General features: G+C 48.1%; 2 protein-coding genes across 2 annotated transcripts; both read left to right on the top strand.

The window, feature by feature from the left end:
* Nucleotides 1-465: 465 nt before the first annotated feature.
* Nucleotides 466-6,556, top strand: LOC130485447 (erythroblast NAD(P)(+)--arginine ADP-ribosyltransferase-like). The gene is made up of 3 exons (XM_056858647.1): nucleotides 466-534; nucleotides 1,770-2,511; nucleotides 6,456-6,556. Exons 1-3 carry the CDS (start codon nucleotides 466-468, stop codon nucleotides 6,554-6,556), a joined length of 912 nt encoding a protein of 303 aa, XP_056714625.1.
* Nucleotides 6,557-13,462: 6,906 nt separating this feature from the next.
* LOC130485591 (erythroblast NAD(P)(+)--arginine ADP-ribosyltransferase-like) lies at nucleotides 13,463-16,523 on the top strand. Its single transcript, XM_056858807.1, has 2 exons — nucleotides 13,463-13,525; nucleotides 15,735-16,523. Exons 1-2 carry the CDS (start codon nucleotides 13,463-13,465, stop codon nucleotides 16,521-16,523), a joined length of 852 nt encoding a protein of 283 aa, XP_056714785.1.
* The last annotated feature ends 1,276 nt before the right edge of the window (nucleotides 16,524-17,799 follow it).

Genomic DNA, 17,799 nt, shown 5'->3' with positions numbered 1-17,799 from the left:
GTGCACACAGACTCCAGGGTGGCTTGCGAATCCCAGGGGGCTGAGTGGGAACAGACTGGGAGAGCTGCAGTCTGAGTTCCTGGTCATCAGAATGCTGCTTTTCCTGCTCACCTTCTCTGCAGGGTTGTTACTCCTGTCACACACACACACCCTCCAGCAATGCCAATGCTTCCCCCTGGTCTTTGCCTAGATATGTATTTTATAAGCAGCGAGGAAATGTTGCAGCCGGAACTGACCATCTAAATGGGTAATATTCATGCTTAGTTGTATAATTTGGATTTGGAGAAAAGGGGATTTCTTGTCTCCTTTTTGATACGGTGCAAAACTGGGCTGACCTTGAGTTGCAGCCTCCCCCCATGAATATTGTAGGCTACCTCACCCCCATGCCAGGATCATAGAATCTGAGATGTGACCAAGCAACATGGAAATAAGCAGGGCTGGTTTGGCTTTTTCTCAGGAGTGGACATGAAGATGCCGCCTCTCCAGACAATCCTGGTTCTTTATCTGATGGGAATATTCTCAGGAGACCATGTGGTATGAAGGGCCTGTGGGGAGGAGGGGGAGAAAATGGCTTGATTGGCCAGGGTTGCCAATCTCCAGGTAGCGCCTGGAGTTCTCCCGTAATTACAGCTGACCTCCAGGTGATAGAGATCAGTTCACCAGGAGAAAACGTCCGCTTTGGAAAGTGGACTCTATGGCATTGAAGTCCCTCCCCTCTCCAAACCCCACCTTCCTCAGGCTCTACTCCCCCAGATCCCCAGGTATTTCCCAGCTCAGAGCTGGCAACCCCACTTGATCCTGAAATCTGAAATTACCTCAAGCCCATATTTACATGACTGGGGAAACCAATGAGGGGGAGTTTTCACCAGGGGAAGCAAGACCAGAGTGTTGAGAAACTCTCCTGGATCCTCAGACTTGGTTCAGACATCTCTCATGGGAGCCAGGTCTCTCAGGGGCTGTTAGGTCAGGCTGAACAGAACCTCCATGTTCAGAGGTAGTGTACTTTTGGATACCAGCTGCTGCCGAGTAAACAGGGGACAAGGGCAATCCACATCACACCTTGCTTGTGGGCTCCCCAGAAACCTCTGACTGGCCACGCTTGAAAATATAATGCTTTGTAGGATCCAGCAGAGCTCTTCTTGTGTTTCCTTTGGACTGTTAGAAGAGGAAGAAGAGTTGGTTTTATACCCCGCTTTTCTCTACCTTTAAGGAGTCTCAAAGCGGCTTACAAACACAATCCCTTCCTCTCCCCACAACAGGCACCTTGTGAGGTAGGTGGGGCTGAGTGCAGAGAGAACTGTGACTGGCCCAAGGTCACCCAGCTGGCTTCATTTGGAAGAGTGGGGAATCGGACCCAGTTCTCCAGATTAGAGTCCGTCACTCATGTGGAGGAGTGGGGAATTGAACTCATCTCTATCGGCTGTAGGATTGCCAACCCCAGGTACTAGTTAGAGATCTCCTGCTATTACCACTGATTTCCAGCTGATAGAGATCAGTTCCCCTGGAGAAAAATGGCCGCTTTGGCAATTGGACTCTATGGCATTGAAGTCCTTCCCCAAACCTCGCCCTCCTCAGGCTCCACTCCAAAAACCTCCCGTTGGTGGCGAAGAGGGACCTGGCAACCATAATCGGCTGGAGTTCAGTTGTAATAGCAGGAGCTCGCCAGCTGGAGGTTGGCAACCCTAGGGTGGTATGATGATGCAACCGCCGCCTCTCTTGCGGAGGTCCTCCCCGCAGCCGGGTACCCCGTGTGCTCCTCTCTGTTGCAGACCTCCAGCTTGCCCCTCCAAAGGAGAGACCTCTTCCCTGTCAAAGAGTCGCCACTCGACATGGCCCTCGCTTCCTTCGATGACCAGTACAAGGGCTGCATGGAAATGATGGCGGCCGAGCTGGAGGAGCTGAACCGCACGGAGTTCGCCAACAACCGGGTCTACGCCGAGGCCTGGAAAGAGGCGGCCTCCAAGTGGCACGAGAGGAAAGCCTCCCTCTTGCCCCCCGGCGGCCTCACGCCGGAGTACGGCATCGCACTCATGGCCTACACCATCCAAGGGCGCTTCCACCGGGATTTCAACGCTGCCGTCAGGGAAGCCGGGCGCACCAGAGACTATTACCTCCAGCACTTCCCCTTCAAGGCCTTCCACTTCCTCCTGACCAGGGCCATGCGTGGTCTGGAGGCCGACGCCAGGCCCAGGTGCAACAAAGTGTACCGCGGGGTCAGGGGAGTCCGCTTTGCCTCGCAACGCCTGAAGGAGGTCCGCTTTGGACAGTTCACTTCCTCCTCGCTGAAGAACGAGAGCGCTCTGCAGTTCGGGAAGGACACCTTCTTCACCATTGAGACGTGCTTCGGTGTCAACATCAAGAACTTCTCCTTCTTCCCCGGCGAGGAGGAAGTTCTGATCCCACCCTTTGAGAAGTTCAAGGTCGTAAACTTCACCAAGGCGCCAGAGACAACCTTCATCCACCTTCTCTCCCTGGAAGACTCCAGCACCTACAACTGTGCTTTTGTAAAAGGTAACACCTGGGACCCCTCGCTCCCAAGTAGGGTTGCTAGGTCCCTCTTCGCCACTGGCGGGAGGTTTTTGGGGCGGAGCCTAAGGAGAGCGGCGTTTGGGGAAGGACTTCAATGCCATAGAGTCCAATTGCCAAAGTGGCCATTTTCTCCAGGGGAACGGATCTCTTTCAGCTGGAGATCAGTTGTAATAGCAGTAGATCTCCAGCTAGTACCAGGAGGTTGACAACCCTACTCCCAAGGTCTATACTGAAGTAGGAAGACCCACAGCTACACTAGGGTAGGGTTGCCAGTCTCCAGGTGGTAGCTGGAGATCTCACAGAATTACAACTGATCTCCAGGCTGCGAATGAATGGCTCCCTTCTAACTATTTCTCTTTTGCCATTTGCAGAAAGAAGATGCAAAACCAAGAGATGCAGTTTCAAATCAGGTAAGGGGGCTGTCAGGGAAGGGAAGGCAGCATGGTATAGCCCGACTTCATCAGATCTTGCAAGCTAAGCATGGTTGGTACTTGGAAGGGAGACCACCAAGGAAGACTCTGCAGAGGAAGGTGATGGCAAACCACCTCTGCTTCTCACTTGCCTTGAAAGCCCCTTGCTGGGTGTTACGTCCGCGTGGGAAGGATTCACGAGATCAGAGTCGGAGTTCAACAACACAGCTTTATTTGATTTCAGCACAGAACTAACTTACACACTGAACGTGCCCTGCTTATATGCCCCCCTGGCCGCTTGCGGCCACTCTCCCCCCGATCCGTGATGGGGGGGAATACCCTCTCGGTGACCAATGGGACATGCTGGCTTAGGGCCAATAGGATCCGTTTGCTTAGCCAATGGGGCGAGCAGGGTTTAGGATCCTTCTTGCGGACCGCAAGCTCCTAAGTCTCCCCTCGCTTACTACCCTACTAAATACATACACAACACCCCTCTCCCCTAAGTCCAAGCGATCCTAGCAGTGCGCTAGGAGCACACAAAGTCTTGGAGGTAGCTCGGCCACGAGCGGTTCCGCTGGGAACGGCGCGGCGCCAGGACGGGAGCCGTTGGACGGTCCATTGGCGCCGGATCAATCTCACCCTCGGTTGCTGGGTCGTCGGTGTTATCCGTCGCAGGCAGCGGCAACGGTGGCTCCGGGCGCTCCGGCTGTTCCGGCTCTCTGGCGACGGGGGTCGGCAGCAGCGCTGGAACCGTGGCTGCTTCCGGCAAGTCTATGTGGATGCGGGACCAGGGCGTGTGGGTAGACTCCCGGCGCTGGGTCGAGGCCCGTGGCATCTCCGGGCGTGACTCCTGGCAGGGTTGGCAACGGCTCACCCATCCTCGACAGCACCGTCAATGCCCGGGTACCACACATAGCTTCTTGCCAGGGCCTTCATGCCCTGGGTGGCTAACGTGTAGAGCCTCCAGAACTTTCATGCGTAGTTTGGCCGGAATCACGACGCGGCTCCCCCACAGCAGGCACCCCTTGTTCAGGGATAGTTCGGTCTGGCGGGAGGCGAATGGATTGAGTTCCCTATCCGGTGGGGTGCCCAGGACTCGCAGACCTCGTTAGGGTTCAGGGAAAGAGCCCTGTACCCCCAGGGAATTTCAACATGGAGATTCCCCTCCTACATCGGTATGTGCTGAGAACGGCTCGGAGCCCCGTGCCGCTCCTCGCTTGGGTCCCGCTGGAACCTCGATCGATAAACGTTTTGAACAGATCTCTCCCTGCGTCTGGACTTTATTCTTAGGTAATTATAACATTAAGAGAATAAGAGGGTTTTATTTCTAACAGTCCCCAGCCCAAAGAGTATCCAGCTGTCCTCAATCAGAGCCAGAGCCTTTTCAGCTTTGGCCCCAGCCTGGTGGAACTCTCTTCTAGAGAGACCAAGGGCCTGCGGGGTCTCATGCAATTCTGCAGGGCCTACAAGACAGAGATCTTCTGCCAGGCCTATGGTTGAGGGCAGTGACGGATTTCCACCTTAGCTGGCCTCCCCCTCCCCTTTCCCCTCTCCTCCAGTTCCTTTTCTTTCATAGAATCATAGAGTTGGAAGAGACCACCAGGGTCATCTAGTCCAACCCCCTGCACAATGCAGGAAATTCACAACTACCTCCCCCCCACAAACACACCCCCAGTGATCCCTACTCCATGCTCAGAAGTTGGCCAAGATGCCCTCCCTCTCATCATCCGCCTAAGGTCATAGAATCAGCATTGCTGACAGATGGCCATCTAGCCTCTGCTAAGAAGGAGAGCTCACCACCTCCCGAGGAAGCCTGTTCCACGGAGGAACCGCTCTGTTAGAAAGTTCCTCCTAATGTCTAGATGGAAACTCTTTTGATTTAATTTCCACCCATTGGTTCTGGTCCGACCTTCTGGGGCAACAAAAAACAACTCGGCACCCAGATTTTGTCAGGCGCACAGGAGAGTCAGGGACTAAAAGGAGCAGGGTTTTTAGCAAATAAGGACCTATGGAACAGGATAGGTCAGTGTTGACAAACAATCCTGAATCCCAGTTATGTATATGTAACAGCATATATGTTTTCTCTATAAACTAAGTTAATTAGGGCACTACAAAAGAGGCATGAAGAAGTTGGGAAGAACAAGAGGCCCAGAGGGCTAGGCTGGAGCATGGCTCAGGGTTTATGTTCCTGCTGGTGCATCCTGCTGAATATGTGCAGGAAGGGACTGCAATGGGGCCCTTGCTAGCCACTAAATGTCCACAGCAAGGAATGGGGAGGGGCTGTGGCTCAGTGGTAGAGCATCTGCTTGGCATGCAGAAGGTCCCAGGTTCGACCCCAAGTGGCATCTCCAGTTAAAGGGACTAGGCAGGTAGGTGATGTGAAAGACCCCTGCCTGAGACCCTGGAGAGCCGCTGCCAGTCTGAGCAGATAATACTGACTTTGATGGACCGAGGGTCTGGTTCAGTAGAAGGCAGCTTTATGTGTTCTATGTGACAGCCCTTCAAGTACTTGAAGATGGTTCTCATATCCCCTCTCAGCCTTCTCCTCTTCAGGCTAAACACACCCAGCTCCTGCAACATTTCCTCACAGGACTTGGTCTCCAGACCCCTCCCCATCTTTGTTGCCCTCCTCTGGACAGGTTCCAGCTTGTCTACATCTTTCTTAAATTGAGGTGCCCAAAACTGAACATAGTACTCTAGGTGAGGTCTAACCAGAGCAGAGTAAAGCGACATCATCACTTCGCGTGATCTGGACACTCTACTTCTGTTGATATACTTCTCCTACTCTGCCTTCCTAGTTATATTAGTTTTGCCTACCCTAACCCTGATCCCCATTCGCCACTGGACCGTTTAAGGGCACCATTAGAATTCTAGGATATTGAATTATTTTAACTCGAATCTGTATGTTTTCAATTGTATAATATGTTGCGAGCCGGCCCAAGCCCGGGGAGAGACGGGACATAAATCAAATAAATAAATTGAACCTACCTGACACCTGCAGTCATCTTCATGGTGCCCCTGCTATCTGAGGCTAGATGCGTGGCAACCTGAGAAAGGGCCTTCTCTCAGTTGTGGCCCCAAAATTATGGAATTCCTTCCCCAGGCAGCTCTGTCTATCCCCTTCTGTCACTGTCTTCCACCAGTTAGTGAAGATGGAGTAGCGGTCACTGGGGGTGTGGGGGGAGGTAGTTGTGAATTTCCTGCCTTGTGCAGGGGGTTGGACTAGATGACCCTGGTGGTCCCTTCCAACTCTATGATTCTATGCATCTCCCCCCACCCCCGCCCTGGCAATTGGCTCACAAGCCCTCCTTCCTGTGTATGTGTTCTAACTGTGTATACATTATGTTTAACTTGTTTTTCATTGTTTTTATGCTATGTATTTCAAAAGTTTGCTTTAATGTTTTTGATTGTTTGCTGCCTTGGAGGACTCTAAGCTGGGTTAAGAGGGGGCATTGAAAGGTTTTAAACATGTGAATAACCATTATTTCAAAAGGTTGTCTTCTTTTTACTTGACAGGTGGAAGTGGGAGCCACTTGTCTACTAATCGAGAAGCGCCCTTCCTTCTCTGGGGATTCCTTCTCTTTGCTGGAGCCTTTGGGCCACCAGGACTCCTCTGACCTGGCATCCCAATCTCCATCGCTGGACAATGTCTGCAGAAGCCGTTACTGGGAAAAAGAGACAGGGGAGGAAAATGTGGAATTGGAAGAAACTCCAGCTTCTATTCTAGGTGCTGCGCCTAGCACCCTCTGCAAAGAAGACTTTTTCCAACCCAAAGTGTGCAGCTTCGTTAATTTACTGCTATTTTTTAAAATGATGAATTTGCTTTTGTGGTAGTAATTTAAATGGTGATGCTGTTGTGACGTCCTCAGGGTAGGTATATAGGATTGCCAGGTCCCTCTTCACCACCGGCAGGAGATTTTTGGGGCGGAGCCTGAGGAGGGCAGGGTTTGGGGAGGGGAGGGACTTCAATGCCATAGAGTCCAATTGCCAAAGCGGCCATTTTCTCCAGGGGAACTGATCTCTATCAGCTGGAGATCAGTTGTAATAGCAGGAGATCTCCAGCTAGTACCTGAAGGTTGGCAACCCTATAGGTGTATGCAAGTCTGTGACGGGATTCATGTCTAGCCTTTCTACACCAACTCCTCCCTTTCACCTTTACACTGAGAACATACACTTGGAAGACTCCTGGTGTAACTGACACCCCTTGGCACGTCCCTCGTGAGCTGGCATGCTTTCCACCATGTCTCTGCGCTAGTTAGTCATTTCTAAATTTAATACAATTAGACAGCATGAGACACTCAATAATAATGCAAAAGGACTAGAATAAGAAAGCAATGCAAATAAATGAAAAAAAAAATCTAAGGCATGACGTATCATAATGCAGAAAGTCGATTGCAAAGGCAGAAGACAATACAGTAAAAGTGAGATGATACATACAGTTAACGTTGCAATACACTACAATCCTATTCCCCCCATAAAAGCATCCTCTTGAGCTATTCTGTTCTACTGCAGTTCATAATAACATAAGAGGGGCCCTGTTGGATCAGACCAGTGAGGGTCCATCTAGGCCAGCATCCCGTCTCATACAGCGACCGAGTAGTTCCTCTGGAGGGCCAACAACAGGGCCGAGGGGCCGAGACCTTCATAAGAACCTAAGAGGAGCCCTGTTGGATCAGGCCAGTGGGGGTCCATCTAGGCCAGCATCCCGTCTCATGCAGAGGCCGACCAGTCAATATACCAAACCCCAAGCTTAGAGCAGCGTTTACGTCCCTGCGGTTTCAAACAATGCCAACAGCTGTACTGTCCGGGCGTTATTGCCGAATTCCAAAAGACCAACATTTTTGCATCTGTGGAACATCTGCTCTAGAGGATTTATACCACTACTTATTTGAATGCCCTCTGTATGTGGAACCCAGGGCTAAATTTCTTGCCGGGTTGGTTTCTGGCCTAAACACCTGTCCTAGAGCCGAGGAACTAGTATTTTTGTTAAAAGATACAAATGGGTTTGTCTCTTATAGGACTGCCCTGTATGCTCTGGCAGCAAAGAAAATAAGGGCCAACATGGCTGCTAAGGGAGCAGATCCTTCAAGTTGATTGTAATGGTCACTAGGTCCCATTGACCGATTGGGACACCACCACAATTTTAGCTATTATTTTGTTGTTTTGTATGCATCGTTTTAGCAAAGTTTTCTTATGTATATTTATTATTAATCCAGTATGTTATTAATCTAATATTTTATTATGTATTTGTGGTATCCTTGATATGTTTGTAATGGCCTATGGCTAAACGCAAATAAATGTAGTGGAAGAAAAAAAGGAGGGGAGTAAAACCCAACCTAAAAATAAAAGCTGGGTACCCAAGGTTGGGTAGAAAGAAAATATATATGTCTATGTATAAATACTGAAAGTATAATTTATTAGAAGTGCTATGTAAAATTTAAAATTATTTAAAAGCATTAAAATAGCACAATGGCATATCCTGAGGTTCATAACTGTAACCACATACCAAACGCGTTTCGGCCTATGGGGCCTTCATCAGTGGTTAATTAAAACCCTTTGTTAAGCCTGCACACATTTACAGAAATATTTGTATTCATTAATGCATTTCTGTAAATGTGTGCAGGTTTTACAAAGGGGTTTAATTAACCACTGATGAAGGCCCCATAGGCCGAAACACGTATTTAAACATAGACTTATATATATTTTCTTTTCACCCAACCTTGGGTACCCAGCTAAATGCAAATAAAACCATTCATTCATTCATTCACAGAGGCTGACCAGTTCCTCTGGAGGGCCAACAGTTCTAATCCCTTTGTAAAAATGCCTTCCTGAGCATTTCTGATCCTCAGTTTCTGTGGAATAAGAGAAGTGTAGAAACCTTCTGGACCTCCTCAGAATGCAGCTATATGGAGAGAGCCAGCGTGGTGTAGTGGTTAAGAGCAGCAGACTCTAATCTGGAGAGCCAGGTTTGATTCCCCACTCCTCCACATGAGCGGCGGACTCTAATCTGGTGAACTGGGTCGGTTTTCCTGATTCCGCCACATGAAGCCTGCTGAGTGACCTTGGGCCAGTCACAGTTTTCTCCGAATTCTCTCAGCCCCACCTACCTCACGAGGTGCCTGTTGTGTGCGGGTGGGAGGGAGGGGAAGGCACTTTGAGACTCCATAGGTTAGAGAAAAGCAGGGTATAAAAACCAAAGGTTCTTCTTGTCAGTCTTACACATTTGTGGGGCGGTATCTTCAGAAGGCCTTGCTTGGATGAACAAAACACATGTGGCTATGTGAGAACCTAGAAGGAGTTTTGGACTGAAGACTTACGGAATGTGTGCCATTTCGAGTTATCTGTGCTTGAATGAAATTATGCTTTTAACCAACATGCATTGTTATCCTGCACTCTGCGTAACTGACCGTGGAATCCTAAGAACACTTTCCTGAGAGTAAGCCCCATTGTGTGTGTCTCTGTGTTAAGTGCCGTCAAGTTGCTTCCGACTCATGGCGACCCCATGAATGAAAGTCCTCCAAAACGTCCTATCTGACAGCCTTGCTCAGATCTTGCAAACGGAGGGCCGGGGCTTCCTTTATTGAGTCAATCCTTTATTGAGTCCACGGCTATTGTGGACGGCCAAAAAAACAAATCAGTGGATTATAGATCAAATCAAGCCTGAACTGACCCTTGAAGCTAAAGTGACTAGGCTGTCATACTTTGGTCACGTCATGAGAAGACCAGAGCCGCTAGAAAACACAGTCATGCTGGGAAAAGTTGAGGGCAGCAGGAAAAGCCCCGTTGAATAGTCCTAAGTAGGATTCTGAGTAAACCTGCTTGGGATGGCAGTGTGAATCAATGCTTGACTGAAGGCATAAGTGTGGATGTGGTGTGATTGCATCCACTTGAAAGCAGTGCAAAGACAGGCTACAACGAGCAGATTAGTCTGTTCCATTGTTTGCAGCCACGCACAAGTACAAGAGCAGGTGATATCCCCCCCCCCATTTGCAGGGAACACAAAGGAACATTGTGTACGCAAGGGCTTCCGCCCACGGTGGTATCTTGGCTATTGTGCTGGCAATGTCTGGCCAAGATACTGAAGATGCCCCACCCAGTCTCCAGAATCAGCCTGCCATAACCTTTTGATAAGAGGGAAAGAATAAATTTTCCACCAGGCTGTCCCATACGGAACGCAGTTTCCGCAGGAAATGTGTGGCGCCACCCGCCTGGATTTGGCCGATTCCTACCCCGTTCCTGGTGGTGGTGGAAAATGCTGTCAAGTCACAATCAACTTATGGCAACCCCATAGGGTTTTCAAGGGGAGAGATGAAAACAGGTGATTTCCCAGCATGGTGTAGTGGTTAACAGCAGTGGTTTGGAGCACTGGTCTCTGATCTGGAGAACTGGGTTTGATTCCCCACTCCTACACACAAAGCCAGATGGGTGACCTTGGGCTAGTCACAGCTCTCTCAGCCCCACCTACCTCACAGGGTGTCTGTTGTGGGTAAGACTAATAAAATGCACTTCAACAAAGACAAATGTAAAGTTCTGCATTTAGGCAGGAAAAATCAAATGCATAACTATAGGGTGGGGAGAATTGTCTAAGCAGTACTGTGTGCGAAAAGGATCTTGGGGTCTTAGTAGACCAAACACTGAACATGAGTCAGCAGTGTGATGCGTAGTTAAAAAGGCAAATGCGATCTTGGGCTGCATCAACAGAAGTATAGTGCCCAGATCACACGAAGTGATGGTATTGTTTTACTCTGCTCTGGTTAGACCTCACCAAGAGTACTATGTTCAGTTTTGGGCACCACAATTTAAGAAGGATGTAGACAAGCTGGAATGTGTCCAGAGGAGGGCAACAAGGTTGGTGAGGGGTCTGGAGACCAAGTCCTATGAGGAAAGGTTGAAGGAGTTGGGTATGTTTAGCCTGAAGAGGAGAAGACTGAGAGGGGATATGAGAACCACCTTCAAGTACTTGAAGGGATGTCATATAGAGGAGGGTGTCGAGTTGTTTTCTGTTGCCCCAGAAGGTCAGACCAGAACCAACAGGTTGAAATTAAATCAAAAGAGTTTCCGTCCAGACATTAGGAAGAACTTTCTAACAGTTAGAGCGGTTCCTCAGTGGAACAGGCTTCCTCGGGGGGTGGTAAGCTCTCCTTCCCCGGAGGTTTTTAAGCAGAGGCTAGAAGGCCATCTGTCAGCAATGCTGATTCTATGACCTTAAGCAGATGATGAGAGGGAGGGCATCTTGGCCATTTTCTGGGCATGGAATAGGAGTCACTGGGGTGTGTGAGGGGGGAGGTAGTTGTGAATTTCCTGCATTGTGCAGGGGGTGGGACTAGATGACCCTGGTGGTCCCTTCCAACTCTATAATTAGTCTGACATGACTTGTTCTTGAGAAACCCGTGCTGGCTCTTAGTGATCAGATCCATCCTTTCTAAATGCTCAAGGACTGACTGTTTGATTATTTGTTCAAAAACCTTTCCCTGTATAGACGTCAAACTTCACATGCTATTAATTGTGGTTGCCAAGCAAATGGTCTTGCTTCACTGGAAATCTCACCTTCCTTCCTCTTTGGATGATTAAGTTAGTGATATGCTAAGGGATATATATCTGAGGGAGAGAACAGCAAACCACAGACAAGACGTTCCTGAGACCCTCAGCTCCATCTGGCTAGACTTCTGTTATCTCTTTGAACACTCCTTGTGGAGTTGGATTAAGAGGGCTGCCCCCACACCCTCCTGACCCTCTCCCTGTCTTCTTTCCAACTCTCAATGGCCTAGATGTGCAGCTCTAACTTTCTCTTCTTCCTTTTCTCTTACCTTCCTCTCTTGTTGATGGGATTGGTTTAGGGAAAGAGGGTTGCATGGGCTTAGTTTGCCCTTATGTCTACTATCCTGCGAGGAAATAAATAAAAATTATCATTAGAGAAGTTGTCCTTTGCTCGTTTCAACGTCTATCTAACCCATCAAGCTTATCACTGACCTTCAGCCCCTTCCGATACTGGCTAATAAAGGAGCAGCCAGTCTCTAAGATATTCAAGGATGAAATTGCTCCCGGGAGCCCTGGCAGAGACGAAGCTCTGAGAAAAACAGAAGAAGCCAGGTGAGTTGGGGCCAATTGCCCCCTACCCTTTGCCCATTCAAATCACATCCCCAGGGACTTTGTGCTCAATGGACAGAGCTGGTTTGCCATTGCCTGCCTCTGCATAGCAGAGTACATTCATGGCTACTAGTAAAAATGGATACTAGTCATGATGCATGCCTAATCCTTCTCTTGGCTAATTAAATAACAGGTGAATTATACCTCCGTGGCAAAAAAAACAACCTGTAGTTAAAATTCAGAAATGGTCTCAAATCCTTATAGCAGAAGCTTTTGGTGGCTGATCCAGAGAGCAGAGCTTCTGCTAAGGGGATTGGGCATTGCAGGATAGTTAAGGGGATGTATTCATTGGCTTGTTAGGGTTTTTTAAAATCTCGACCTACCCCTAAGGATGGAACTGTTGGAAAATCTGCCCTTCGTAACGGTGTCACTTGCCTACACATTAAGAGGGGGGGGGCTGACCACAGAGAGTCAGATAGATAGACAGGACTCGGGAGGTATCTGTAGTCACACCTCACCCTCATTTCCTGTCCCCTTTGATGTTTAGATGATGTATTGTCAGGGAAACTTCCCTTCTCTCTCTCTTCCCTTTTGCCCATCATCCAAGCAAGACCTAGGAGCCGGGCACTCTCTGCGCCCAGGCCTTCCCACCCCAAGATGGAGTGGAAGGCAGATGCCCTTTTATACCTAGAGAAATAGCAAGATAGATTAGGATAGAGAACCCTTGTTTGTCCTTTCCTATCCAAAGTGTATTTCAATAATAAATGTACTTTAGTTTGATTAGAGCATACGACTGATGCTCTCTCTCTTTTCAAACACGCACGCACGTGCAGCTTCTGCTGTTGCTAAGCTTAACGCACTCTGCTAAATACAGGAATATCTCCACGACAGATAATCCAACAGGAACTACATCCCACTCACCCCTTTCATCCTCACAACAACATTGTGAGGGAGGCTGGACTGAGAGACAGGAACCGATCTGAAATCTCCCTGGGGGCTTCAGGAATGAATGGGGAATTCAGTGTTGTGTGGAATTGCAAGAGCCATGCGAGATCACCACCCTAGGTGCCTAGGGGAGCCAAGGGCCCCACAGGACGGATTCCTTTCTTCTTGATGATCCCCCCTTACCCAATGGCATGCCTGGTTCCCTGCACTGGGCCTCCATGGTCTTGGCCTTTTGAAGCAGAGAGAACCCTGTAGCCAGAGCTACCCATCCTCACAAACAAATGGCATGATTCATTGTATAATAGGAATTTGGGGAAGGATAGGTTTGTATTCTGCTTTTGGCGTGTTTCAGTGCAGAGCCAGGCTGGCTGCAGCCCCCCACCCCCAGCTCTTAGCCCCTTAAGTGTGTCCTCAGCAATAAGACTGGTTGTGAAATGCGGGGCTAGAAATAAATAGCAGTTTGGGGTGTTTTCCAGGAGCAGATAATGAAGATGTCGCCTCCCTGTATGGTCCTGGTTCTCTACCTGATGGGATTTTTCTCAGGAGAACTTCAGGTATGAAGGGTATGCAATGCAAGGGTAGAGAAATTAAGGGCTTGGACCTGGCACTGAAATTACACACAAGTTCTATTTACCTTGTTGTGGGGCAATGAGGTAGAGTTGCCAACCTCCAGGTAGTATAGCTGAGATAAAAAAAATACCTGTGCTGTAAGTTAGTAGAAACTGTAATCAATGGCAGCACGGGGGCTCGAATAGTAAAAGAGAAAGATGCTGAAAAGCTTCAAAAGAAAAGGAAAATGATTTATAGGCTGAAGTTAGCCAACGAATTTACACAACAACCTTAGAAAACACATGTATAAATGTATCAATTATATCAAAGATTACATTCATCTTGAAAAGTAACATACATAACACATCAAAGATTCTATTCATCTTAGAACATGTCAATTACATCGATAGCATACAGTCAGATAGTTGTTATTTTTAATTCAGAATAACACCGGCTATCGATACATAGTTGCTCTAAGCCGGAGAACCGCAGAACCACACTACTTTAAAATTAGCTGACGAAGAATCCGAAACGTGTTCTGACCGGTTACACGTCCGTCCCGTTCATCCCCCTGCCTGTACCCACCCTCCTGGCTTGACACCTACCTTGAGACGGCACTTCAAGCCTCCGCAAGAATTTTCCTCGATCTATACCCGGCTTCGTGCCGACAGGACAGGGATTGCCCTGTACTTTCTTTTGGAACTGAGGAATCCCCCCCCTTTCCTTTCGCTGCTGCTTCTCCGAGTTCGAAGAGTGGCTCGCACCTTTAGTTCGTTTAAACCAGTGGTTCCCAACCTTTTTTTGACCAGGGACCACTAGGACTATTTTGTTCGGCGCAGGGACCCCAAGGTTCAAAATAAAAATTCCGAGAATTTGAAAATAAACTTTAATCATAACTGTGAGTTAAACGTTAAGCTTAGAATAATATTTGAATATATATATATTTATAATAGAGAACTTTTAATTGAAAATATTAATTGATTATGGGTTTATAACTTTGTTTCGCGGACCTTAATTTAGTTCTCGCGGACCCCTGGGGGTCCACGGACCCCTGGTTGGGAACCAGTGGTTTAAACCTTACAAGAGTCACTGCAATTTTTATTTTTGCGATAGCTTTGGACTTCTCATTCTAATTTTTATACCCTGTGAGGGTTAGCAGATTACTAAATGTTTTAGGTTTGTCTGTATGCTATCGATGTAATTGACATGTTCTAAGATGAATAGAATCTTTGATGTGTTATGTATGTTACTTTTCAAGATGAATGTAATCTTTGATATAATTGATACATTTATACACGTGTTTCCTAAGGTTATTGTGTAAATTCGTTGGCTAACGTCAGCCTATAAATCATTTTCCTTTTCTTTTGAAGCTTTTCAGCGTCTTTCTCTTTTACTATTCGAGCCCCCGTGCTGCCATTGATTACAACCTCCAGGTAGTAGCTGGAGATCTCCTGCTATTACAACTGATCTCCAGCCGATGAGATCAGTTCCCCTGGAGAAAATGGCCGCTTTGGCAATTGGACTCTATGGCATTGAAGTCCCTCCCCTTCCCAAACCCCTCCCTCCTCAGGCTCCGCCCCAAAAACCTCCCGCCGGTGGCACAGAGGGACCTGGCAACCCTACACTGAGAACTAGAGCAGAACGTGTTGGTGGACGGAGGGTGTAGACCTGAAAAGCCATCTTTGGGAGTGACATCCCAAGTTTTGAGCGGCAGTGCAGGCAGGGCGTTTGCAGAGTCCCAGATTCACTGGACTGATCAGCCCTACCTCCCCAAAAATAGACCTTTGAGTGGTGGTTATGACGGCCAAAGAAAATGCATGTGACTGTGATTGGGAGTAGGGCTAAGGTTGCCAGGTCCTTTTTTACTACCAGCAGGAGGTTTTTGGGGCGGGGCCTGAGGAGGGAAGGGTTTGGGGAGGGACTTCACTGCCATAGACTCCAATGGCCAAAGTGGCCATTTTCTCCAGGGGAACTGATATCTATCAGATGGAGATCAGTGGTAATAGCAGGAGATCACCAGCTAGTACCTGGAAGTTGGCAACCCTAGGCGAGGGGTAGGAGCTCTCCCACCAAAGCGGATGAGCTGTCATGACTGCCCATAGGCAGAGTTACACCTTGCTAAGCCCAATATAAATGTTCTGGGGTCCAGCCACACCCTCCCCCCCCCTTCGGCCTTCCTTTGCTCTGTTGCCCACATATTCCTTTCTGATCCAGGTCTTCAGCTTCTCATTGACCAAAGAGGTGCCATTTGATATGTCTACAACCTCTTTCGATGACCAATACAAAGACTGCGTGGATAGAACGGAGGATCGGCTGAGGGAGCTCCACCACACCGAAATTGCCAACACCAGCTATGCCAAGGTCTGGGAAAATGTGGCCGCCAAATGGAATGAGATTAATTCCTCCACCTCGGTGCCAAAAGGCCTCAAGCCAGACTATGCTATCGCAGCCTTGGCCTACACACAGAAAGAGACCTTCTTGTACCGAGATTTAAACAGAGCTGTAAGGAAAGCAGGGGAGAGTGAAGACTATTACCTCAAGAATTTCCACTTCAAGGCCTTCCACTTTTTCTTGACAAGAGCCCTCCAAGTCCTACGGACCACCTCAAACCCCAAGTGCCGTGAAACGTATCGCGGGATCAAAGGCGTCAGATTCATCGCGGAGCCCTCCAAGAAGGCCCGATTTGGATACTTTGCTTCCTCGTCACTGAACAAGAGTGCGGCCGTGCATTTCGGGAGGGACACCTTCTTCACCATTAGGACCTGCTATGGGACCTACATCAAGGAGTTCTCCTTCTACCCAGAAGAAGAGGAAGTTCTGATCCCGCCCTATGAATTGTTCCAGGTTGCAAATATCATTAACAAGTCAGATGGAATTGAAATCAGTCTCAACTCTGTTGGTATATTCAGCAAGTACAACTGTGTGTATGTCAAAGGTAAGCAGACGAGCGCCCTGACCCCCAAGTTTGGAGAACAGCAGAGCTCACAGTCCCACAATAGCTAGAGCCAGACCTCCAGCTGAGGCACAACCACCCCCCAAGTGAACTGATGCTCTCCAGACCAGGGTGTCCAGCAATACCACAGGGTGTCCAGCAATACCACTAGGAGCAGATGCAACGAAAGGTTTTGCTTGCTGAGAAAATAGGCCAGATGGCTCAAATCAGCAAGCCAAGCTGCAAGTGAAAAGCAACATGAAAGATACATGTGTGTGTGTGTGTGTGTATGGGTGCAGTAGTAGAAGAAAAAAGAAGGGAATAGAACCCAACCTAGAAAACAGAAGTTGGGTACTCAAGGTTGGGTGGGATGGGAAAAAATGTAAATAATGAAAATATATAATTTATTAGAAGCGCTATGTCAAGATTAAAATGATTTAAAAATGTTAAAACAGCACAATGGCATTTCCTAAGGTTGATATCTATAACCACTTGCCAAACGTGTTTTGGCTTATATGGCCTTCCTCAGTGGTCTATTTGAAACCCATTGTTTTACTAGGTTGATACTTGCACACATCTTATATGGGAGACATATGCAGCCCAGCATAAAAACTTGAGACAATCTTACCAGATGTTGGTGTAATTGGTAATATATACAACCTATTACATGCTGTTTTACATGGGTTTTAAACAGACCGCTGAGGAAGGCCATATAGGCTGAAACGCGTTTGGCATGTGGTTATAGATATCAACCTTAGGAAATGCCATTGTGCTGTTTTAACGTTTTTAAATAATTTTAATCTTGACATAGCGCTTCTAATAAATTATATATTTTCATTATTTACATTTCCCCCCTCATCCCAACCTTGGGTACCCAACTTGTGTATGGCTGCACACACGCAGACAGAGTCACTAATCAACACAATTGGTTTGGTTAACAGCAAGTATAATCATTAGAGAAACCCTGAATCTGAGCAATGCTCAACTGGGTAATACTGCTGAAATTTTAGAGAAGGGGCTCAATTCTATGACATGCAGATATGATGGAAGGAAGGAAGGAAATGGGTCCCGACGGGGATTATCTTGGGGTTGCCAACCTCCAGGTGAGACCTGGATTTCTCCAAGAATTACAACTTATCTCCAGGTGACAGTATTGCTGGAGAAAATGGCGGCTTTGGAGGGTGGACTATATGGCATCATACTTGGGTTGCCAACCCCTCAGGTGGCACCTGGAGACCTCCCACTATTACAACCGCTCACCAGATGACCAAGATCAGTTCCCCTGGAGAAAATGGCCACTTTGGAAGGTGGACTCTATGGCATTAAACCCTGCAATATCAAGCCTCT

The sequence above is a fragment of the Euleptes europaea genome, chromosome 12 (assembly GCF_029931775.1).
Source record: "Euleptes europaea isolate rEulEur1 chromosome 12, rEulEur1.hap1, whole genome shotgun sequence".
In the NCBI taxonomy this organism is placed as follows: domain Eukaryota; kingdom Metazoa; phylum Chordata; class Lepidosauria; order Squamata; family Sphaerodactylidae; genus Euleptes; species Euleptes europaea.
Note: the sequence above shows the minus strand (reverse complement) of the source record. Positions and strands in the feature narration are given on the sequence as shown.

Bases quoted from the DNA above. Each gene is read 5' to 3' on its own strand.
- LOC130485447 (XM_056858647.1), top strand. From the start codon at position 466: ATGAAGATGCCGCCTCTCCAGACAATCCTGGTTCTTTATCTGATGGGA. The intron at 535-1,769 runs GTATGAAGGGCC...TCTCTGTTGCAG, and splicing joins TATTCTCAGGAGACCATGTG to ACCTCCAGCTTGCCCCTCCA. The intron at 2,512-6,455 runs GTAACACCTGGG...TTTACTTGACAG, and splicing joins CAACTGTGCTTTTGTAAAAG to GTGGAAGTGGGAGCCACTTG.
- LOC130485591 (XM_056858807.1), top strand. From the start codon at position 13,463: ATGTCGCCTCCCTGTATGGTCCTGGTTCTCTACCTGATGGGATTTTTC. The intron at 13,526-15,734 runs GTATGAAGGGTA...TTTCTGATCCAG, and splicing joins TTTTCTCAGGAGAACTTCAG to GTCTTCAGCTTCTCATTGAC.